The 23,729-nt window shown below is 37.4% G+C and overlaps 5 protein-coding genes across 6 annotated transcripts; 1 reads left to right on the top strand and 4 right to left on the bottom strand.

Moving 5' to 3' along the window:
* Nucleotides 1-4,902: 4,902 nt before the first annotated feature.
* Nucleotides 4,903-5,770, bottom strand: LOC117638005 (pectinesterase inhibitor 6-like). The gene has a single exon (XM_034373091.1). It carries the CDS (start codon nucleotides 5,744-5,746, stop codon nucleotides 5,144-5,146), a length of 603 nt encoding a protein of 200 aa, XP_034228982.1. The 5' UTR covers nucleotides 5,747-5,770; the 3' UTR covers nucleotides 4,903-5,143.
* Nucleotides 5,771-6,878: 1,108 nt separating this feature from the next.
* LOC117612221 (peter Pan-like protein) lies at nucleotides 6,879-9,973 on the top strand. Of its 2 annotated transcripts, XM_034340987.1 has the most exons (8): nucleotides 6,879-7,112; nucleotides 7,267-7,345; nucleotides 7,516-7,695; nucleotides 7,856-8,086; nucleotides 8,317-8,409; nucleotides 8,497-8,684; nucleotides 9,265-9,458; nucleotides 9,591-9,973. In XM_034340987.1, exons 2-8 carry the CDS (start codon nucleotides 7,328-7,330, stop codon nucleotides 9,710-9,712), a joined length of 1,026 nt encoding a protein of 341 aa, XP_034196878.1. In that variant the 5' UTR covers nucleotides 6,879-7,112; nucleotides 7,267-7,327; the 3' UTR covers nucleotides 9,713-9,973. The 2 variants fall into 2 exon arrangements, with proteins under 2 accessions (XP_034196878.1, XP_034196879.1); XM_034340988.1 differs by lacking the exon at nucleotides 8,317-8,409 and having other exon boundaries at nucleotides 6,988-7,112.
* A 788-nt stretch (nucleotides 9,974-10,761) lies between these two features.
* On the bottom strand, nucleotides 10,762-11,767 carry LOC117637940 (mitochondrial zinc maintenance protein 1, mitochondrial). The gene is made up of 2 exons (XM_034372993.1): nucleotides 11,333-11,767; nucleotides 10,762-11,015 (listed from the first exon to the last, which is right to left on the bottom strand). Exons 1-2 carry the CDS (start codon nucleotides 11,571-11,573, stop codon nucleotides 10,942-10,944), a joined length of 315 nt encoding a protein of 104 aa, XP_034228884.1. The 5' UTR covers nucleotides 11,574-11,767; the 3' UTR covers nucleotides 10,762-10,941.
* Nucleotides 11,768-11,863: 96 nt separating this feature from the next.
* LOC117637939 lies at nucleotides 11,864-14,093 on the bottom strand. The gene is made up of 2 exons (XM_034372992.1): nucleotides 13,215-14,093; nucleotides 11,864-12,320 (listed from the first exon to the last, which is right to left on the bottom strand). Exons 1-2 carry the CDS (start codon nucleotides 13,948-13,950, stop codon nucleotides 12,208-12,210), a joined length of 849 nt encoding a protein of 282 aa, XP_034228883.1. The 5' UTR covers nucleotides 13,951-14,093; the 3' UTR covers nucleotides 11,864-12,207.
* Nucleotides 14,094-14,412: 319 nt separating this feature from the next.
* Nucleotides 14,413-21,157, bottom strand: LOC117638812 (DExH-box ATP-dependent RNA helicase DExH8). Its single transcript, XM_034373945.1, has 14 exons — nucleotides 20,900-21,157; nucleotides 20,507-20,684; nucleotides 20,223-20,396; nucleotides 19,892-20,039; nucleotides 18,925-19,239; nucleotides 18,484-18,630; nucleotides 18,232-18,412; nucleotides 17,325-17,605; nucleotides 17,110-17,232; nucleotides 16,856-17,000; nucleotides 16,442-16,713; nucleotides 16,180-16,371; nucleotides 15,171-15,692; nucleotides 14,413-14,830 (listed from the first exon to the last, which is right to left on the bottom strand). The coding sequence occupies exons 1-14, from the start codon at nucleotides 21,060-21,062 to the stop codon at nucleotides 14,603-14,605; spliced, it is 3,069 nt and encodes a 1,022-aa protein (XP_034229836.1). The 5' UTR covers nucleotides 21,063-21,157; the 3' UTR covers nucleotides 14,413-14,602.
* Nucleotides 21,158-23,729: the final 2,572 nt, after the last annotated feature.

Raw genomic sequence — 23,729 nt, 5'->3', positions numbered from 1 at the left:
AATTAAACAACTGCAGATTCATTTAAAAAAACTGGACAGATGTTGCTCTCGTATTAGAAGATTCAGAAATCCCAAGGGGAATGGGCATGTTACTAAACCTGCAGTGCAGTGCAGGCCTACACGTACGTCACACAGTGGCTTTTACTTTTAGATCCATGCATATTTTAGACACCCAATTCATACACATTCCATGTGGCTTTTATTAAATTGGAAATTTCTTGCTCAAATATTCAAATCACACATGTATTGTTCAGTGCAGGTTCATTTTCCACCCTTTGTTTGTAGGTCCTTTATCCATGGGTTGTCTACGTCTCAAAAGGTAAAAGACTGATTGGCTTTTGTTAGGCATGTACACAATTCAACATTAAATTCGATATCGCTTTCTTTTCTAAAGACTGCATTTCATTTCATTTCAAGTTTTTGTATTTCCATGTACCTCGATGCGTACTATTACTAGTTATGGTACAGATTGAGGTCTCGTTCTACTTTATTTTCACTTTTCACTTCTCACATAAAATACTTTTTTGCTTTTCTTTACCTATATATTATATGAACGATTAAAAATCACCCACGTAAGAAAGGATAGACCCATGTTCAAATTTCCGCTAATTGACATAACCAGAGATATAATATAAAACAAAATGTTTCTATCGAATGTTAGCTAATACCTATTTGCAGGTGGCTTATCCCTAGTTTAAGCTTAAACAACTATCTTTTAAAAAATATCTTAAGTGGCGTACCAATAAATATACATGCATATTCACAAGATTTAAAGATTATCATGTTTTACATGAATTAATAAAAACAAACTTATTAAATCGAGTATGTACTCAATTGCTTTTATTGTTTTGGTAATTCACATAATTCATGAAATTCCCAATATTATTGTAACTTTCAAGGGAAGTTAGATGAAAGTCTTATTTGTGAACTTCTCAAGCAATAAGCATCATCTTCTTTAGCAAACAAATAAAACAATAAGCATCAAATTCCAATAACCAATTGAGTACAATTACACTAAAGATGGCACCTCATCAAAAGGTCAACAAAATTGGCCTAATTCTAGCTACTTAAAGGCAATTTGTTGAAACTTGGAGTGATTTGGACACTCCATTCCCCCTTCTAACTAAGGGGACATGCCATATATATATATATATAATACTATTTTCTCATGAAAAAGATTAATTAATTGTAGATTAATTATCTCATATTCGAACTCCTGTGACATATTAATAGTGTACGTGATAAAACCCCATCCTTTATATTTTAAATGATTACTCGTACTAAAAACAAATATTTATTACCATTCTATAAATTTCTCCATGGAGAGGGCCATAGGCTCATATCCAATTATATTTTATTTATTTGTTTCCCTTTTTAATATTTTTAAGGATTCGTTGTTATAAAGCTAATTAAATCTAAATCCCTTTACGTAACCAATCAAATTGCTACGTCAAAGTACCTTTGATGAATATGGACACTTTTCCCTTTTTCCCCACTTTATCAGCCACACACCAACCGATATTAATAGTGTAATTACTATTAATCTAACATAAAACGCTTTTGTATTAATAGATTAAACACACGAGATATGTGCATTGAGAGTGGCGAGGCATATGCTGCACATGCATTTTATTATATACCACTCACTTTTAAATAAAATAAACACAATATTCGTGACTTGAACCCTGATTATACCTAATCTTTTTAATTATAATACAAACCTCATTTTCCAACTACTAATTACATAAATAAGTATTGTCCACATTTGCAATAAATACATAAAAATATTATAGCAGAATGTCCATATGCATAATTCTTTTTTAAATAATATATATATTTCGGATAGCAATTATATGTCGGGCCCTGTATCAATAGCCGTACAATAATTTTAATTTAAAATCTTTGTGCAACTTCCATTTTCTCATATAACAAAACTTATTGAACGGATGGATGGGGACATGGTTGTCTTATTCTTTGTTACCCCGGAAAGGAAACAAACTCTGGTTTATTCGCGTTCTTCACCAACAAGTAGTGCTTGTAAAAAAAAAAAAATCAATTTAATGGTGAGTTATTGGTCAATGGATTCACCTAATTATTAAGTGCTCAGTTTGTTGATATCTTGATTTGTAACTTAGATTAAGTAATTGAGGTCAACGTTGTGCAGGTCCATTTTATTCCATGCCTAAAAATTTACTCGGCTAGTTTGTGATTGTGAGTGACTTAATGAACCCAAATGAGAATATGGGGTCAGATTCACCTTTGGTTTTTCACCAACGGTAAAATTTTTACATTTCAATTTTCTTGTCGGGTATAAGATCTTAAGAAAAATATTCAATAGCCAGTGGATTTTAGCTCACAGTGGTTGAGGTTCTCCCCCTACCCCACCCCCATAATGTAGATTGTTGAATTTCAACCCAAAAAAAAGAGAAAAAGAATATGCATAATCATCTACAAATCAAACGGATAAAGTAAATTTATCCATACATTTACTTTTAAATACAAGTGATAGTCTAAACTATAAGTATGAGGGGAATTTCTTCCACACACTATCAATATGTGTCATGAAAGTTTAAACTTGAGACTATTAATCTTCAAATCAAAATAATTTTTCACTCGGCTATACTTATTTGGCTAAATTTACATAATTTTATAAGTCCATGAAAGTTGATTTATAAACCCTTTTTTTTTGGCGTGGGGCGGGGGTATGGTAGTAGCGATTAGGTGCATCATGATGTATGTTAATGAGACCCACAAAGACAGGACCTGGTTCGCACGTCGGAGCATTCATATATAAGCAACGTTGACGCTGCTGCTCCATACACGTGGCGCTTAATGATTTCGCACGTTTCTGCCAAATTGGCCACCAACCGCCATGATTGATCAAAAACTACTAAATAAAACCAAACCATAGTACACACACACACACTAATTACACTTTCTCATAACCATACAAGAGATTCAAATGCCGACTCATTTTCGTTTGCTTGATCCCTCTTTATTTATCAGCCTTCACTTGAGGCCAAAAAGGTATCATCTTTTCATTTTCTATTTTATTGTCTTTCTATGACCAACCCAAGATAGGATTATTCAAACGTTGGTATTATTGTTGAAGATATAAAGCATCTTCAGAAACAGATTTCTAGCTTTCTTTTTCAATTTACTCGTAGGAAAGTAAATTGTGTTGCACACCGACTTGTTCGATTCGGTCTGTATAATGTAGACAATTTTATTTGGTTGGAGGTGCCTCCTGATCTTATTTAGGACGCCATATTATGTGATTTGTTGAGTCGGAGTCAGGTGTGTTGTCCCTCATGTTGTAGTTCTTCATTTTATCAATAAAGTTTTTCTCGTTCTGTCAAAGGTCTTTAAAAAAAACAAAAATAAAAACTTCAGTCCCCTCGATTTTGATTTTTGAAAGTCAAAATTGGAATGCACTCACAAGCTAGTTAAGAAAGATTAAGTACATAAATCCGTCACGTGGTCTTATCAATTCAGTCATATAATACCACATATATATTTATATGTTAATACTAAAAAAACTCAAGATCAATCTGATTCTAATTAGCGGCAGTGATGATGGTCACATAAGAGCCACCATTGGGACAACTTATAGTGAACATAATTAATTCTCAATTGTTGATTTCTTTATTAGCGTTCTTGATTTGAAATCATGACATTATGAGAACGATGTGCAACCTTTCTCACATTGGGTCAAAAGTTTCAAAAGTTGCAAACTTTTTCTTAGCTGCCAAACAGTCTGAGTGGTGTGTACGAAATTCTTCCAACTTCCTAGAAAGTTTGTAAAATGCTTATCACGCTATGGTCCCCACCAACCACGAAATTCATGTACATACATATTTAGGGTTTTCCTGATTATGAAGTTAGGCATTGGGTTTTTGAAGTAGTTAACTAAATTTTCTTTATTAGTTTGGGAAAGGATAATAATAACTTCATAGAAAATACTTATCTCTTTGTCATATTACATGTAAGTAAAAGTCCTCATATTCCTATCAATAGGAGTGTAACATGTGTGTAAAAAAAGTTCTTTTTATTTCTTTTTATATTATTAATAAATTATTTTGTAAATATATTAAATTATAATTCGCAAAAAAAAGAAGTATCTTCTCACCGAAAAGAAAGCAAAAATTATCCTAATTTTATTAGTTGTTTTATTGGTTCGGACGGTAGAAGTAATTGACAATACAAATTTAACTGTTGTATCTTTTTTACATATAGCCAATAGCTTCTGCACATAAACTGACCTATCATAAGCATCCAAAACTGAAAAGATAAGTTGACCTGACAACCCATTCTGTATACGTGTCATCTTCTGTTGAAGTGGTAAATGCCTGAGGACATTGGGTCGCCCAACACTCCAAGCACAAGGGTCGATAACTTACGGTCAATTCTCTTCCCGAAAATGACATCCCTGGACAAAGACCTAGACGAAGACCTAAAACTCCGCCTAAAATGAATTGCATGCGCAAGTTGTTTCAATTTCAACATTCATTTCCAAATGCATAGCAACCAAAATCACTCCGACAATTTTTCCTAAACTAACGTAATTGACTTGTTGAAACAGAAACAGAGTCTGCTGCAGCAATGTCTTTAATTTCCAGAGCTGCAAAAAATGTTGGAATGAAGACCGAACGATGCGGTGAGACGAGTGGAAATCCTGAAATCTTTTAAACTAATAATGTAATACAAAGTTGAACTATGTGCATTTTCAATTAGAGTCTTCTTTTGTCGCCCTTCATATTACCTATTAATAAGGGCTTGCCACCAACTTCAATAATTGCTGCAAAACTGAAAAATCAGTATAAGGTGCAGATATTTTTTTGTTTGCAGAGAGAAATTGCCGCCAATTGGTAAGATTAGAACTGCAATTAGCTGTGATTAATTGTAGTTTATCATATGCGGATAAGAAAATAACTATATATGTCATATATGTAGACAAACTAGTTGCAACAATTGAACAAACCATTAATTTACACAATTTTGAATCACACTGCATTTCATTATTAAGTTATGCTAAAATTTATTAATTCGCGTTCACGTTTTATTGAGACTCACAATACATCAACGACTCACAATTAATCATGCATGTGCATAGGCTGAGCCTATAATTTGTCTCCCTAGCTTCCTATGAATGAGGGAGGCTTTCCAGGCCAGTGGCGGCAAGTTTGTTGGCAAGAGCCAGAGCATTGCTGGTGATATGAGTGGCTTTTAAGACCTTGTTTTGAAGCAATTTGACTTGTCTTCCTCTCTGGCCCTCAAAGCCATCCAAACAAGTGTCTCCATTGGTAAGGGCAGCACTCAGCCACGTATTGAGGTCACCCATTTGCGTGTCAAAAGTCTTTCGACTTAGACTCCTGAGAACACCAAGTGATTTGTGAAGCTCGTCGATTGCGTTTTGAAAGCACTCAATGCAATCAGACAGAGCAACTCTGCTTCTCCTTCCATTGATGCGGCTGTGCTTTTGCAGAGCAAGCAAGTACTGAGCCACACTCTTGGCCTCACCCAATGTCACTGAAACCGCAGCTCTAGCCCACCTGCTAGGGCTGCTCTTGGCCGAGCTTGAAAATGAAGCAAGTGAGTGGATGCAGAGGTCTTGATATCTGGTCACACTGCAAGCCTTTTGAACATTGTTTTGATTCCCATTTCCAGATATCAACTGGACTGAATTGATCTGGCATACTGCAAGCAAAATGAATGCTAAAACGTAATTGGAACATGCCATTTTCATCTCTAAAATGGAAAAACAAAAATGGGAAGAAGGAATGTGATGAAAATGTTAATTGAGAGGTGAGTTTTTTATAACGGGTCTTGGGTGGCAACTGGCAATGGGAAACTTTTTTCAAAGGCGAGAGGCTGGTGAGGGCAATTAAGATGGGGAGGAGAGAGTGATGACTGATGAGCAGAAAGTTTAGGTTTGAAATGGTGAAAAACATGTGAATGGGGCAGATGAATTTTTTGCCTCATGATTTTGGTATCTATGTTATCTTGTGTGATACGAGAACGTTATATTATCAATAACGCTATAAACACCAACATGTTTATTATTTATTGATACCAACGCTTGTAATACATGATATAACAACTCATAGATGTAGCTGGCTTTGCAAAAACAAAAAGAACATCAAAGATTCAAACACGGACTGTATCTATATATCATAAAAAGACCATGTCGATTTCAACACTTCAGCGTGATCAAAACTGCCAATGTTTTGAAGACCCAGAAAAGTGATCACATGATCTTTGAACTAGTTAAGGTTCATGGGGTTATTGTTTGTTTGGACCATGAAAAGTTAGACTGGCTAAGAGGGATGTAAGTTGTAACTAAGGAAGCATAGAAGATTCGAAGGAGCTTTACTTGGGCAAAAAGCAAAATTATGCTTTATGGTTTTCAATTAGTTGAGGTTAATTAGCTAAACCAACTTTATATTAGCAACCACATGGGATGGTATATATTCATCAGGTATACTTTTTGGTTCAAATCAATTCACATGATGTTGTTTAAAAGACTAGTCACATTTCACGTGAGTAATATATTTTAGATCTTCCATACATTTCATTTACATATCATATCCTCAAAAATGTTTTGTACTATGCACGTGAAAAATTAAAATGTTTAAACTACCTTTCTTTCTCTTCCCCTTGATGGCTAATCTAGGAGAAGAACTTTAGGGTTTAGTATTATATATGTGTCATGTGGAAAAATTAAAATGCAAAATAATACGTGATTGCCTTGAAATACTGTCATACTGGCGTCCCGATAGAGGTAAGTTTTTCTCTCGAGTAATGGGAATAAGGAGAAAGCAAAATGGTGTAGCTCTACTTTTTATTGGACCAAGCCTGGGTTGGATACCTCTGAAGGCATGTCAATCTAACTAAGCCCAAAATCAACCCGGGGCTTACCAAATCCGCTCCAAAAATACCCAATAACCGCTGGGTGTCTATACGGCGTCGTCGCTCCCTATCAATTTCATTACTCATAATTCGACGGTCCGGATGGGCCTGACAGACAACCTAATTTGCTTCCCGCTATCTCTTATCAGTCGTCGCCCTCTTCGTCTAAAACCTTAGAATTTCGCCAAAACCATACGCCCAAGGTAATACCATATTATCTCCGTCTGTTTTTGTTTTCTTTTCTCTTCAGCTTCATCCCTATTTTTCAATATTGATTAAATTTGATTAAATTTGATATTTTATTTGTCTGATGAAGCCCTAGAATAAATTGCAAAATGCGTGTGTTTTCTTTTGCAGTATTAATCACAAAGCTACGAAGCTGAGATTACAGCACTGAAACTCAATATTCTTGGAAGCCATGGCTCGCTTCCGAAATGTAAGCATATTTACTTCTATATAGTTTGCTTGAACTTGCAGTTTGTGTTTGGTTGACGAGAAAACTAAAGAAAGGAAATTTTGTTCTCGCTGAACTTTGTTCATAATTATGTAAACGTTTATTCAATTTTGAGTGATTTTTTTTTTCTATTAATTGAAATTCCAAAACAGAAAAAGAAGGTTTTTGTGAAACCAGTTTCCAAGAAGCAGCAGGTTACTGTGGACCATGTCACAGGGGATAAAATCCCAAGGAGCTTTGTGTTTTCCAGATATAGGTTGCCTGGTCCTCTAAAACAACTTCAAGCGGATCTGAGGAAGTTGATGCTTCCCTATACTGCTCTTAAGCTTAAGGTACGAAAATATTTGTTTTGGCCTTTGTTGCTACATGGGTTTTTCATGTTTTTAGAAATTGAGAAGTGCTATGATTCAAAATTTTAATTTGAAGAGCTGATGAATTTTAAATTAAGAATCTCAAGTAAAGAACTGAGCTTTTTCCACAATGTTTTTGCAGGAGAACAGGCGGAACAAACTTAAAGACTTTTTGAATGTTGCTGGACCTATGGGGGTTACACATTTCCTCATGTTGTCGAAAACTCCAACTGCACCATACCTTAGGGTTGCGAGGACACCTCAAGGCCCAACACTTACATTTAAAATACAGGAGTATTCTTTGGCAGTCGATGTTGTTCGATCTCAACTGCGGCCTAGATGTCCTCAAGATCTTTTCAAGAATGCCCCTTTGGTAATCTTATATCTCTATCACAAAATGAAGAAATAAAAGTATATTTAAATGTCCTGACCAGTTCTTTCTAATGTTTTGTTTTTGGTCTCTCATTCATTCCCAAACTGCAGTTTAGTTGATGCATTATCAGTTTCATTTGGCTGAGGCATATTTATCTTATGTGAAGTTCCATTAAAGAATATCACAATTTGGGCTTTAACGTATACTTGTTTTTTTTTTGGTTGTGGCAGATCGTTCTTTCTGGTTTTGGGACTGGAGAGCAACATTTGAAGCTCACAACAATTCTATTTCAGAACATCTTTCCATCCATTGATGTTAACACTGTTAGTTCACAAAATGATATCAACCCGATTGTCAGTATCAAAAGCATTTTTCCCCAACTTACTGTGGTCTTGATTTGAATATTTCAGGTGAAACTCTCTTCATGCCAGAGAATAGTATTGCTTAATTACAACAAAGACACAAAACTGATTGATTTTCGGCATTACTCCATAAGATTACAGCCTGTGGGTGTCTCCCGCAGATTAAGAAGATTTGTTCAGAACCATCAAGTCCCTGATCTAAGGAATCTTCAAGACGTGAGTGATTTTGTCACAAAGTAAGACGATTTTCTTACTGTTTAGTTATTTTATTGTTGGATTTGAGGAATTTTAAATCAGCTTGGAAAGGAAAATGAGAGGATAAATTTTTTGTTCGAAGAGTATCTGATTCAACAGTTTTTTGAGGTCCACTGATTTCTCACTGTGGATCAAGTTAGGGAAACTCTACTAGATTGCTAGAGTTGATAGCTAGAAATGTTAAGTACGTTTGCTAAAGAATGCTTATGATCTGTTCTGCCTTCAAATATATCTTATGTAAGTTTGATAAAGAATGCATAAATCTGATCTGCCATTAAATCCATCTTATTTGATTTTGCAATTGGATTGATTCCTTCAGTCATATAGTTGATACGTCATGCATGAATTTATATGATTTCTCAAGGTTGTTTTCATGGTGTTTTAGTGTGGTGATATCGTCTTCGAATGCTTTTAGGCAAAAATAAAAAATAAAAGGACTGTAATGAAGTGCAATATAGAAAAGATAATGAACAGGAATATAAACTTCTGCATGTTTTGCAGTTAGAAGGTGGACTAAACTTGGTCATTTTATCTTCTTTCTTTTTTCTGTCGATTCTGAAGGGCTGGCTATGGATCAGAAAGTGAAGCAGATGATGAAGCAGCAACAGTCACTTTGGCTAGTGATCTCGGGAGGGTCAATCGGGCTTCTACAAAAAGTGCTGTCAAGCTCCAAGAGATAGGACCCAGGATGACTCTTCAGCTCATGAAGATTGAGGAAGGATTGTGCTCTGGTGGAGTCATCTTCGATGAGTTTGGTATGTTAATCATTCTGCCTTCCCTTTTCTCTTTCTTGGTGTGAATTGTTACAAAGTGCACGTTTATATTGATTAAGATAAGCGTGAGTGATATATGTTTGCCCAGCCTTCTATTTATCTCTTGTTCTTCAGGAAATGGTGATGGTAAGAAAACCAAAGACAACCATGAAGATATGGAAAATGGTGAGGATGAACATGATGAGGAAGATGAAGAAAATGACGAAGAAGATGGTGAAGATATTGAGGAAGACTAGCCACTTCCGAAGCTCAGGGCTAGATTGGAGACAGTCCGTCTTTTCTTTTTTACTTGACAAACCATTTGTAATGGTGGAGAATTTGGATGTGTGCATTCTTTGTGAGGACAGCAATTTTGTGCACTCATCAATAGATATGTTTTGTAGCACCGATAACAGTCATGTAACTCAGTTTTTGTTTTGTTCAAGTTGGAAAATGTGTAGGTTGAGCTCAACAATATAATTTCTTCATTCAAAATTGCAATTTTCAAATTGGCTAAATCGGCAGCGTTTCGCAAATGAATATTTGCATTTTAGAGTTTACTAGTGAATTTTCTCATTTTGGGGTTTTGCAAAATGAATTTTTGCATTTTAGGGTCAGGCAAATGAATTTTCGTGTTTTTTGGTTTCATGAATGAATGTTTGTCTTTTAAGGTTGCGCCGATGAATTTTTGCTTTTTAGGATTTTGTCGAAGAATTTTCACAGGTTGGGGCTTTGCTAATGACCTTTCACATTTCGAGGTTTCACCAGTGAATTTTGGCAATATGAGTAACAGTTTGGAGTTTCATTAATGAATTTTTGCATCTTGAGTTTCACTAATGAATTTTTGCATTTCGGGGTTAAGCAAATGAATTTTCACTTTTTGGAGGTTTATGAATGAATTTTTAGAGTTTATGGTTTCACAAATGAATTTTCGAATTTCTAGGTTTTGCCAATGAATTCTCGCAATTTGGGATTTCACTAATGAATATATTTTGTTTTCCTCCTTTCGCTAATGAATTTTTTCACCATCGAAAATTCATTTTACAAAACCTTGATATGGGAAAATCCCAAAATGCAAAAAATTCTTTCACAAAGCCCAGAAATACAAAAATTCATTTGTGAAACCCCAAAAAACGAAAAATTCATTAACTCCACCTTGCGAAAATGAATATTAGTAGTTTTGGGTTTTCTTAATGAATTTTCACATTTCAAGGTTCCGTCAATTTTCGCTGTTTGGTTCAAAATTTGGACTCTTATGAACTGTTTCGGAACAAAGATGAAAAATACAGTGAAATGAAGACCATTAGATCCCTGAAATCATTCCATTTACTTATCGAAAAACAACAAATTGTTTAAGAACAATGGCTCAACTTATAACTAATTCTTGAAAACTTCCTAGACAACCAAATGGAATGGGGCACCGCAAAGCACCAAAACCCTCAAGCCGCACGCCGCCATAAATTGCGAGTGAAAAAGCCTTTGCTTCTCAAGACTTGGGAAGAAGTTCTTCAGAAGGAACCTCAAGCGTTGCTCCCGCATGATCTTTGTCTGCCTTCACTTCTGCATAAATCAATCAGTGTTTGAATGTAAACAAATCAATTTGGAAGCTTTCTCATAAAATTCAAAGCTAAATCTAAGTAGCCATCTTATTGGAGCTTCATTGTCATTGACACAAAAGGTTATCAGATTTCGACATAACAACAATAAAAGCAAACAAGCAAATGGTAAATAAAAGTATAGGAAAGCAGCCAAAGGAGCAATTTAACAAACACCTTCTAGGCATGACAAGGGCATTCAACGACATACAACAACTTCTGGTTAATTAGATATGGGATTTATTCACGAGAGAGATGATTTCATTGGAAATGAAAGTTTACCGTAACCGCCGCGAGAATTGAGCTTAGCCTGGACGATCATTTGGGTGATGAAAAGGGAGGCCTCGCGTGCCTCTTCCAGGAGTCTCTGGATCTCCACATCCGAGGTCACGTGCCTATTCTCTTCGAACTTCTTGCGGACCTCCGCCGCCGACCCCTTTAGCATCGGTGTGTCTCCGGCGAACGACTTCCGAGTCGCTCTTAGCAGCGCCCTGTACGCGTTCAATGCTTCTGCTCTCGCCATCTAAGCCCCCTCTCTCCCCCTCTCAGTCCTCTCTCTCTGCTTCAGGCCGTGTTTTGAAATTTTTAAGCTACTACTGGTCACCCCCAACAAAACGATGTCGTCTTGTCATCCCACAGGGCATCAGTCTTGTTTAGATATGATGCATGGGCTACTTTAGTGAACTTCACATTTTCAGCAACCTGGCTTTATTTTGGGCCAGTCAATAATTGTTAAGCCCGTATATAGGGATGTGGGCTCTTTATCTATTTTTCTCTAAAGTTCACATTTCTTATATCTGATCTGAACTCAGAAACACAAAAATAGCAGAAGACATTCATTTCACAATGTACATATTAATGAAAATTTCCAATCAGTTGGCAACTTTGGGAATAACACACTATACTACAATGTACAGTCAAAATCCTTTAAGCATAAATTACATAAAGCGACATCGCGACATGAATCCAAAACCATTCGATGATATATATCCCAAACCCTCTCACTGTCAAAATGGACCTAAGAAGTGACAGAATGTGGTCATGCAGTGATTAGATCATGCATACACGGATTCCATCCAGAAGCCGACATCCTTCTCAATAGAAAGCTGATGCCTTGATGATACAAAGAAGCCATTTGTATTCTCCAACTGATTCAGTTACCTCAGCGTATCAACCATTCTGCAGTCGTGCTTCTTACGCCGACATCTGTGATGAGATTTTTGATCGACGAATGTATTTTCCCCCACAATCTCCATCATGGAATCAGCATCTGGAGCAAGAAAAGGACCCATCAGCATATCTCCAGTTGAATCAAACGACTTGGAAAACCAAAATTCAAAATCTCATGAATGCATGTATATAACATAATCAAAAGACGTAAGCAAAGTAGAAGATTCTGTAATCTCCTAAACTACTTTATGCTATTCTTCTTGTTCTACTGGTCCCTTATTCCCTTTTCTCATATCCATAGCGGCACCATTTGCCTATGTTGCCAGGAATAAAGTTGATAATTAATAGAGTTGATAACTGATAAAGAAGAATAAATTATATAAACAAGCCGATAACAGCAAAACCAATGGTCTACGAGTTAAGACAAAGAATGTGAAACATGAATATCTGTTGAGGGTTTTCAACTTAGATCATAATGCTGTTGTCCAGTGGTGATACACATATTCGAAAAATGAAAGAACAATGGTAAACCCCATAAATTCACACCCGTATGCACAGAGACTAAACTAGTGCCAGCAATCATTCTGATAGAGTAAAGAACTACGGTGTTATGAAACTATCACCAAAGTTCACGAAGGAAAGTCAGTCAAATTCACTTCAATCCGGACTAGAAAATAAAACTATGGCTTTGCTTGTTAATACTTTTCTGATTACTGCCTACCATGTTCAAATGCATCATTGGTTATGCCACCTACTTTATCCATTTATATTCAAAGTTCCAACTAAGATCCTGCTGCCAAAGTTTATGTTCAGATTCTATCTACCAAGCAAACTTGAATATCGAAACTAGAAACACTGCAGAGAACTAAAGATATGTAATATAATTCACCAATCTGCAACTATACAACTTTTACTAGAATGAAACTAAAAATTTGCACAAAATCTGCAATGCTTCATCGTGCTTCAAATGAAACAACGTTTGTTCAAAATGTACCTCCAAATTGATCACCCCAAAACAACAGACGAGTATCCTCCTCCTCCTCATCAAGCTCATCGCCGTACCCGAACTCCGCATCCCCTCGGTAACCCGGTTCGCTGCCGTACCCGGACTCATTCCCCTGAACATCAAAACCCCCAATGGGCCCAAACCCAATACCCAGATTCTCCTTCTCTCCACTCCCACCTCCATCTCTCTCCTTCCTCGAATTCCTAGCTTCACTCACATCCGATGCCCAATTTGCATCCCCATTCCCAAACAGCTCACCACTGGAGTCCGTACCCACCGCCACCGGAAAATCCGAGCACGTACCGTACGCAGCCGAAGCCCCGACCGAGCAGCACCTCCGGGTCCCACTCCGATCGCTGCTCCGACCCGAAACTGACCTGGACCCGTGGCGCCGCCTCTTCTTCGCAATGAATCGAAAGCTGCCGTGCCTATTGTGATGGCCACCGGAGATCGTCCTGTCGTCGTCGACCAAGGTCAACCGAGACATGTCGATGGCGTCGATTGAAAACGAGGTCGCTCGGTTGGATAGGCAAGGACGCTTGGTGTGGACCACCAGGCCATTGGAAGAGGAGTTGTAGGGTTTGGGGTTGGGGAGGGAGGGATCGGAGTCTAGGGTTTTGGAGGTAGGTGTGGTCTGTTGATGCAGATGAAAAGGTCTCCAGCTATGGAGCTGAAATGCGCACGAATCGATGGGGTGCCGGTGTTCTAGGGCTTTGTGTGACATAGGATTTTGTTTTATAATGGGAATCCTGTGAGGGTTTAGGGTTTACAGCCTTGCGTACAAACATGGAGATGAGGAAGATCAGCTTCAGCTAATTGCATTCCAGGAGCTTCACATTTCTCAGATTTCTTAGAAATAAATTAATTCCTATATCATTTCATAATTTTCTTTTGTCTTTTCCTGGTAAGGGAAAAGAATACAGCTCCCACGCGCGGGAAATGTGACCCACCTTAACACGCGTCACGTCCTCATCCTTCAAATAAATCAAGGCCAAAGTAAAAAGTTAATGAAACAAAAATTTGTTTAGTCCGACCACAGCATTCGTTACTGCATTCACCTGAAGTCTGTCATTTCACACTGAACCTCGCGTTTGCAAAATTTAAATCTTCATATCTATTTCAGATTTGGAATTTGTAAAAGAGAAGCGTGAGTTTAAAAATCATTTTCTATTTTGAGCAAAAATTGTTTATCAAAAATATACTTCCAGAGTTTGATGAGGAGTTAATAATACTAGGAAAACAGAAAGTTCAGAATTTGGGTAAATAGGGAACATTTGAAGACCTAAGTAAGAAAAGGTAATATCTATCGATAATCCGACTGCCAAATCTTAGTAACTAGTAAAGCTTATTATACAGGTCCAGCAGATGATGACTTTTTACACATCTTCCTGGATCTCATGATGAAGAAAACTGTGAAGTCCGGCTGCATAGTCACCAAACTGAATGTCTGAAGGTCGGTGCAAGTCGAAAACGTAGGAAATGGGCCTCGAAACCATCATCGGCTTGTTTGTGCTGACTTTGTCTGGCAACTCCCCAAAGCTGGCGTCATCAAATGGAAATGACTCTGTAAGGAAGAGGAAGCTCTCCCTGCCCAACTTTTCCACCTGAAACGATCATAACCAAATGCCTTAAAACATCACACAACCATCATTATTATTATGTAAAATCAAACCCTCATCCTTCTCCTCTATGTTATGTACATGTTTATTATACATGTATCAGAACAGCAAGTTGACACTGCAGGCACCAAGAACTAGATTTTCAAAAGAATTTAAATAAACTTGCGAGTGCAAGGTGCAATGTGTAATGTGCATGTGCCGAGTAGTGCGCACTGCAACCAAATAAGCAAGTTGTTCGATAAAGAAAGTCTTTGCCATCTCTTTAAATTTGCTATTTCTACAAAAAATTAGCGGGGGTGCAAACAGTTTGCAGTGTCATTATTACCTGCAGCTGTGCAAACCTGATATTGTTCATAGTGAGAATAACTCGCACATTGTCCAAGTCATCAGCCAGCATTCGGACGGCAAGATACTCGAAGAAATTCTGCAAGAGAAGCTTCTGTCTATCTAAGTTCTCACTGTAGCTATCGAAATTAGGAAACCATAGCACACACTTAACTTCGTTCCATGGGATTTGGCTCTCCCCTGCTTTGGAAATGATTGTCTCATATGGATGATAGAGCCCCCACAAAATTTTGACACCAGTCAGTGATGAGTCAAATATGGATGTGTCTGACAAACCAGTGGTAGAAACTATTTTTGATGGATCATAATGTCTAGCAAAATTTGAGGAAAATTGTAGATTGGTGTCATCCAATAAGAGAATGCATCCATCAGTGGGCAACAATTGTATAAGCGATGTAGCTTTGGCTTCTCCACCTTCTGGCAGGCATAAAGTTGAGTTAGATGATGTCGCTGATGAACTCTCATCATGAGAAAAGAAGCATGACGCTCCATATCGACAACCCTGTAATTATTAGAAAGAAAATAGATATTATACCACAAGCAAGGTGTGCGACTAGGCAGTACTCAGAAAGTTGATATTCAAGCCAAAAATTTATCAAAGAATGTTGTGCTGCATAAGACAAGTTTTCAGCCAGGCAGCCCCACCAATTCTTAACAACTCCTAGTGTCATAAAACGGATTATAATACAAGCCTTTAACCATAAGTCTGCAGATATGCATCACAGTAACAATTAACTTCCTAGAACTTTTATGGAAGATAAACCTTAAGAAATCATTCTCTGAAAATTCCTCCATAATTTCACCTTTTAAATGCCTAATCTTGGAACAGATCAGAGAGTGCCAAGGACAATAACAGGAAATGTCATCCCAAAACTTTTAACAATTTAAAACTATGTACATCCCATAACTATACAAGTACCAAAGAGATAGCTATACAAACATCTTAAAAGGCCACATAGAACTGACTAAAGCTGTGAATTTTTTTATACCTGGGCAGAATAGAAAAATTTGCATGGGGGTCTCTTTGCTTTAAGTGAATGAGAAAACAGGCATTGACTGCCCTTGTTGCAGGATCCATTAACAAAATATATACAAATAGAAGCCTCCCCATTGACATGATAGCCATCATCAACATCTAAATCCTGATTACTAGATAAATCTTCTGTATGCTGGACTCGTATCTGCAAAACGTGAGAAGTAAGGGAATGATCATGTAAGGAAAATGCACAAGAGGTATGCAGATGAGAGGACCTGTTTCATTATGGTTGCCAACTTTTTGGCCACATCATTGTTTTGGAAGTTATTTGGAGCAACAAAAGGTACAGCAACACATTTCATTGTTTCACTAGATGGCTCAAGGTGTTTATCATCTGTAGCAAGAGCATCTGTATCTTCATTTGGTTGTTGACATGTAAGGAGGCATATATGCTCAAATTCATAAGGATCATAGTAGGATGGAAGGCCATTAGATGTAGACAAAAACTTGGGCCGATACCGGTGCACTGAATCTAGTATATCTTCATCTGAAAAAAAGACACCTGAAATAACTAATGCCACTCTACTGTACCAGAAAAATTCCAGACTGATGGAGCAATGAATATTGTCAGCGGATGATTACTAGGAAGACAATAAAGTATGCTGATGTAATAGCAATGTACAACATACATATTTCAGATACATGTTTTAGTGATGACTGCACAAGATTATGGAAAGAGCACCAATCTTCTTCAATCTCGGGAAGCAGGAACGCAGTAGCTTTCATCTCATCAAACTTAAGAAGTTGCTTCAAATGCTCAACACGGTGGTTATCCTTTAGGGTAAAGCAAAATGTTTAAATCATACACAAAATGTACTCCCAGTGGGCTTTACAAATGTACGTGCACACTAATAAGCATTGTGAAAGTTCATGTACAATATACCTTGAAAACACGTTGCCAAAATTGAAATGCGCACAAGTTTGCCATGAATACCATCTCCTTCCTACCAGTTAGGCCAGTATTGCCATCATCTCCACAAAAGTAGCTGTCAGCATATTCTGCAAACTGAATTGTAGAATTAACTATATCAAAGGTCAATTCTCAAGCAATCAAGCAAATCCAAAATCTACAAAATTTATACATTTAACAGTTAATACCAAAATTTCATCTCCAAAAGGACGAAGGATAGGTAGAGGCTGTGTGTCCATTAATATGCCCAGAAGAATGCCTTCACGCAGCATTCCAATGTCTCCAAACTTGAGTACAACCACAGAAGCATCAAAAGACAATGACAAACTGCAAAGCAACCTCCCGTAAAATGTCGGCTCATACCGGCCCCTTGGAGATGTTTTTTCTAATGCTTGCATATGAACAAGCAAATCCAATGCATCTTCAACAACTTCAGGATGTGGTTGATCTAAAGCCTTCTGCAACAAAGCTGACACCAAAGCTCCATGTCTTAGAAACACACTAAAGCCTTCTGTAAAAGAACATGCTTAATGTAGCAGACAACATGCTGAATATCACCTTAACTTGTGATGTCAAGTTTAACTCACACCTAGCATGATCTTGAACTTCAGTACCGTTACAGAAACAGTCTTCCAACAACTATAGCTTATGCATCAAACCAGATTCTATAGTTTACTTTTTTAAAAATAAAAGGAAAAGGGCTTGTAGTTTTCTAAATAGAAATGCGACGAGTAGAGAAAAGTACTGCAACCTTGGTCAAAGACCAACTCAACCCTTAAGCCTTCAACAAAGTTCGAGAAAATCTTATATCAGGTTCAAGGACCACACCAACAGATAATCAAGATATAGAATGTTGGTCAGGTTTCCTTTGTCTTGCCTAATTAGCCACAAAACGTGTGTTCCTTGTCTTTCTCAATTACTCTGTTACATCATCCATCCAAAAACTAGACGGAATCCCTTGTTTGGCATATCAATACAAAGACTAAAGAAATCTTCTTCTTTTTTCCTGATGAGTGATGAATCACTCCAATGAGAGTAAAGCAAATTATCAAAACCTAAATGCAAGGATGAAAACAATGACAAAGAACAGCATACCTTTGGGATCATTAATGGCCTTAGATTCAGCACAGCAGATCTGAAGCACTTGCAGCCGCAATGATAACCTCAGTACAGAGGGACCCTCATATTCGTCAAACAGGATGAAAAATGGTCTAGTAACCAACCGATAAATATGGCCATCACAAGTTCGACCAGTTCTCCCTCTACGCTGATCGGCCTGCAGCATAAACCTAAAGTAAGGAATCAAGAAACCAAAAAATTAATCATCCAGTTAGATTCCTTCAATACCTGAGACTTAGAAACCCAAACAAGCTTTGCAGATTCCTTTTTCTGATAACTGTTCCAAAAAACTTGTAAAGATCGGCATGAATCAATAACATAGGCCACCTTGGGTATTGTTACTGACGACTCTGCAATATTTGTGGCCAGTATCACCTGTGCAGATTATTGTTTTCAGAAACAACCATAAGTGTGAAGATAAAGATATAATGGAGGAAAAAATCAACCAGATTTTTTTTTTTTTTTTTGGGGGGGGGGGGGGGGCGCACTAATCTACATCCTAAATATCTCAAACTAACTTTATTTGCAGCTATAGTTACAGTCATGTCTAGCAAAGGAAAAGTATTGGGATTAAACTACCCTTACATTTTGTTAGAACCAACAGCACCCGTACAAAAACAACCACATCAAAAAAAAAAAAAAATGACGCAGCTAGGATATCAAACATACTTTACGATGGGATTTCCAAATCTTCATAGTCATGAGAGCTTGTTCAGTGTCAATGCTGCTATGTAAAATGTGAACTTTAAAAGATGAACTAAATGGCTTCAGAAGGAACCATTGCTGCTCCAGTGCATAGTATGTTGGAAGAAAAATCAAAATGCTCTTTTCAATGTCTGGTTCATGCTCATGAATATGCAACACCAAATCATGAATAAGTTTGTGCACTTTAGCCTTAATATCAGCTTTGGCCATAGAAGGACTTGGACCTGAACAATAACTAGCAGAAAGCGACTCTGAATTGATATTGAGAAGATCAGCAACCTGTTCAGGAAAGAATCACAGAACCATCACTTATATAAATGAAATGGGTTTCCATATATAATTCATGTGCTATTGTGAACTCTAAAACTGGCCCCCTGACCTAGTGTTTCAATTAGTTCACCTTTTTCATGATTTAAACCGAAGGTGATGTTTTTGGAAGTTGACATAAATTCAATATTAACTTTACTATTTTATTCTAAAGCATTTTTTATTGATGGTACACAGTGTCGTAGAGAAATGTCGCCTCATCTCCGTAAAATTTATAGCTTCCATCTTTTACATTTGTTTTATTAGCTCTTATTTACTTACCTATTAAATCTTTTCAAAACACTTACGTACTTACCTACTAAATCTCTTCAAAACAAATTGTACAGACTCTTGTTCCTGACACATTTATATACCAATTCTACATCTGGCAGACAATATTCTCTCGCCAATGCAATAACTAAAGGCTACTCTCATTTGTTATTTTTCTAAACAGAGATCCGTAAGTTACACCCTATATTGTATTATCAAGATCTTGGGATCAAAGCATCATGCTCAACACCAATAAGAGTGCCTCAGATGATGAAGGCGGGCAAAAAGAAGCATTAATTGAGTTAGGTTCCCTAGAATAAACATAATATTTCCAGTAAAGAGTACAAGTAAATGCCTCTTCAAGATAAGAAACCCTTCGCTGAAAAATGGCTTTCTGATTGGACGTAGGGATTGCAAGCACTTCCACTCGTTCACCTCTGCCAAGATCCTTAAAGTAATCCTTGTATCTTGCAATATCAGCAGTTGCAGACATCAAAACCACCCTGAAAATTCATAAATCCATTAGATTCTCGTGTAACGAAAGCCCAAGGAAATTATGCTTGCGTATGGAATACATAATTGTGCTGTTCCTAGAGAATGTACGCAGAAACAGCCAAGTATAAAATAAGCCTAAATGTAGGAAAAGCTCGAACATCCATATAAGAAAAAGGCAGGTAGAAGTCGACCTCAAGTTGTTATTCCTCATCATAAACTGCTTCACACAAACAAGAACAAGATCGGATTCCACCGATCTTTCATGCACTTCATCAAGAACAATGACCTTGTAATCAAGCGCATGCATCCCCTTATCTCGCATTTCATCCAATAGAACTCCAGCAGTTTTAAAAACAATCGAAGACCTGCAAAAACATTAAAGCAAATAAAGAAATGAACACAAACGTAACGTAACACACACTCTCAAATGAAAATTAGAAAAGATTATTAGAAAATGGGACATAAGTTAACACACCTTGGTGATAAGTGCTTTGAATGGCCGATGTGATATCCAACCTCTCCACCAATTTCACAATTTCGAGCTTTTGCCACCATTTTAGCAACAGCTACTACGGCGAATCTCCTAGGCTGTGTACATAGAATGGGCTTCAAATTCGCCTCTAGAAGAAACTGCGGAACTTGCGAGCTTTTCCCTTTGATTAAACCAAACAAAACAAATTAACAGCACGAATAACAATTAGAAAACAAAAATCAGAAATGCGGCGTTTTGTGAACACCGCACTATTTTTCTTCTCAGTTTTCTCGGGAACCAAACGGCCTGCATAAAAGAGAATACATGACGAAGTACGAAATAGTTCGCGATAGTAAAACCGCAGAACCGTACGGAGTAAGAGAGTAAGGAGTGTACCACAACCAGTCTCGCCGACAATGAGAGTGACGCGATTATCGAGAATTTTCTCCACGATTTTTTCGCGGAGCGCCATTACTGGAAGAGACGAGAATTTGGCGTTCGAAAACGACGAGGAGTAGGAGGAGCTGCACGACGACGTTGGGGACGACGGTGACGCCATTGTCGGAACCCTCTCGTCTTCTCTCTGCTTAACGAAAAGAAAGGGAAGGGGATTGGAAATGTCTCTATTTGCTCTTTTGCAAAAGCGGAGGAGCAGAACGAGTAAGTCGCTTATTAGTCTCCCGCGCGCCTCGGTCCTTTTCTCAGGAGAGCAATGTTCGGACGCAGTAAGCTCTACGTGCGCTGGATAGTCATGAGCTTCGTGACGACTGAGGTCTTGATAAAAACAAACGAGTCAATTGCTTTTCATTTAGTGTTGACTTTGGTTCTTATTTGGACCAATCGCGTGCTACATTCGGGGGGTGTACGCTGTACGCGAATTACGGGGAGCGGGGCCCGAATACTTCCTTGACACGTCCATTGTGGAGTGTGGGTCCCGGTATTAGGAATCTATGTTGCGAGAAGGGGATGGGACCCCGGGTACATGTATGTGGATTTGGGTCCTTTTTCTCCGGGACCGATTATGATCTGATGAAATGTAAAGGACCATACTGATGCATGTTGTGATGTAGAGGAATTCTACTACATTTCTTTCTTCTTTTTTTGGGTGAAAATTCTGCTACATTTCTATCCATCTATTTTTACCTCTTTTGTTTGTTTGTTTTTTCCCCTTAACCGACGTCTACTCTGTGTGCAAAGAACAACAATTCTTTGCCAAAAAAATGAGTTTTTAATTCTTCATAAAATTATTTTTACTTTCTTATATTATTGAGTTTTTTTTTCCCTTGATCAAGTCAAGAACTTTCATTCATATTGAAAACATCATAATACAACCAGAGAGGTCCTCATCTCTCTAGGTGCTACAAAGTTGCCTCGTTAAAATCTTGCCATAAAAATTTTTAGTGGAGAAAATTGATCATGATATATTATTGAGTTAATTATAATATTTTATGTAATTTGCTTCAACTGTGGTGTCATTTCGTTTCTATATCGAAATTGTCAACATTAACTCAATTCATTAAATTATTTTGTTAAATAACTTGACATTTAATTTAACTGATTCAGTATTCTCATTTAATTGGAATTTACCCACGTATATTATGAGCTAAAAACTTAAAATATAACTCCTTTATTTATGAATCAAGTTTTTTGTTTACACATTACTATGTCAAAGTAAGAGTATTTCCAACAATCAACAACTTTGAAATTTTAAAATATGTGAGTCACATCATCAAAACTCTCTCCAATAACATTGTCACACTTAGGCCCCGTTTGGTTTACGGAATGAATTTGAGGGGAAATCATTTCCCAATTGATGGGAAATGGAATATTCATTTCCCAAGTTTGGTAATGCTGGGAAAATAACCGAAAAATATCACTTTATTTTCTTTTCCATGTTTGTTTTGAATAGAAATGGAAAACAAAGTTTGTATAAATTTTCAATTATATTCATATTAAATCAAATAAAAAAAAGCATTTAATGATATATTGTAATTCTAAATTGTTAATAGGGATAAAATGGTCATGAAAAATGTTTATTTAATATTGGCTCATTTTTCCCAGACTTTACCATAAGGAGGGAAAATAAAACCCAAGTTGGGAAGATGACTTCACTTTCCCCTCTACTTTCCCATGGGTCAAACAACAATTTCTCATGCCTGGACTTACCAAACATGAGAAAACAATTGATTTCCCATCCCCAAGTCTCATTTTCCATGAACAAAACCCGTTTGGTTTGGCTAATGTCGAATGGTCTGCTATGTGCCCTATTTGTTAAGGTTTACTCTTGTGTTTCTAATGCGAACTTTGATTTGGTTTGTCAATTGTTTCACTTATGGTTTACGCCAAAACCTTCCCTACAATTATGACCTTCTCTACAGTTGTTTGATTTGGTTAACGTCAAGTGTGATGTTCTATGACTCTCTTGTCAATTTGGGCTTGCAAAACATATTTGCGCCAACTTGAGGGGGAGTGTTGGCGAGTCCTTACTTAGTTAGAATTTTGGTTACTTACCAATTTATCTAGTCGTATTATAATTGAGATTTATTTTATGTTCTAATTTATATTTATTTCTTATTATATTTAGGGTTAATACATCTTTGTATTTCCTTATAAATACTTTTATATTGAAGAAGAATACATATCCGAGCATAACTGAAAATTTACCCTATTAATGCACATAAAATTGTGTCACGAGTTGTAAGATCCCACATCAACCAGCGGAGATGGGGTGATGTGCCTTATATGTGCACACCCGCATCCATCTAGCACGAGGCCTTTTGGGAGCTCACTGGCTTCGGAGTCGTAGGAACTCCGAAGTTAAGCGAGTTGGGGGCTAGAGCAATACCAGGATGGGTGACCCACTGGAAAGTTGCTCGTGCGCTCCCAGAAACAAAATCGTGAGGGCAGAGAGGGGGGCCCAAAGCGGACAATATCGTGCTCCGGCGAAGTTGATCCCAGGATGTGACAATTTGATATCAGAGCCACTCTGCCGTGTGGTGTGAGTGTGCCGACGTAGACGTCGGGCCCTTAAGGGGGGTGGATTGTAAGATCTCACATCAATCAACGGAGAGGGGGTGATGTGCCTTATATGTGCACACCCGAATTCATCTAGCATGAGGCCTTTTGGGAGCTCACTGGCTTCGGAGTCGTAGGAACTCTGAAGTTAAGCGAGTTGGGGGCTAGAGCAATCCCAAGATAGGTGACCCACTACGAAGTTGCTCGTGAG

Source organism: Prunus dulcis, chromosome 8, assembly GCF_902201215.1.
Source record: "Prunus dulcis chromosome 8, ALMONDv2, whole genome shotgun sequence".
NCBI classification, from domain to species: Eukaryota; Viridiplantae; Streptophyta; class Magnoliopsida; order Rosales; family Rosaceae; genus Prunus; species Prunus dulcis.
The sequence above is the reverse complement of the archived record's forward strand: the minus strand, read 5'-3'. Positions and strand labels throughout refer to the sequence as shown.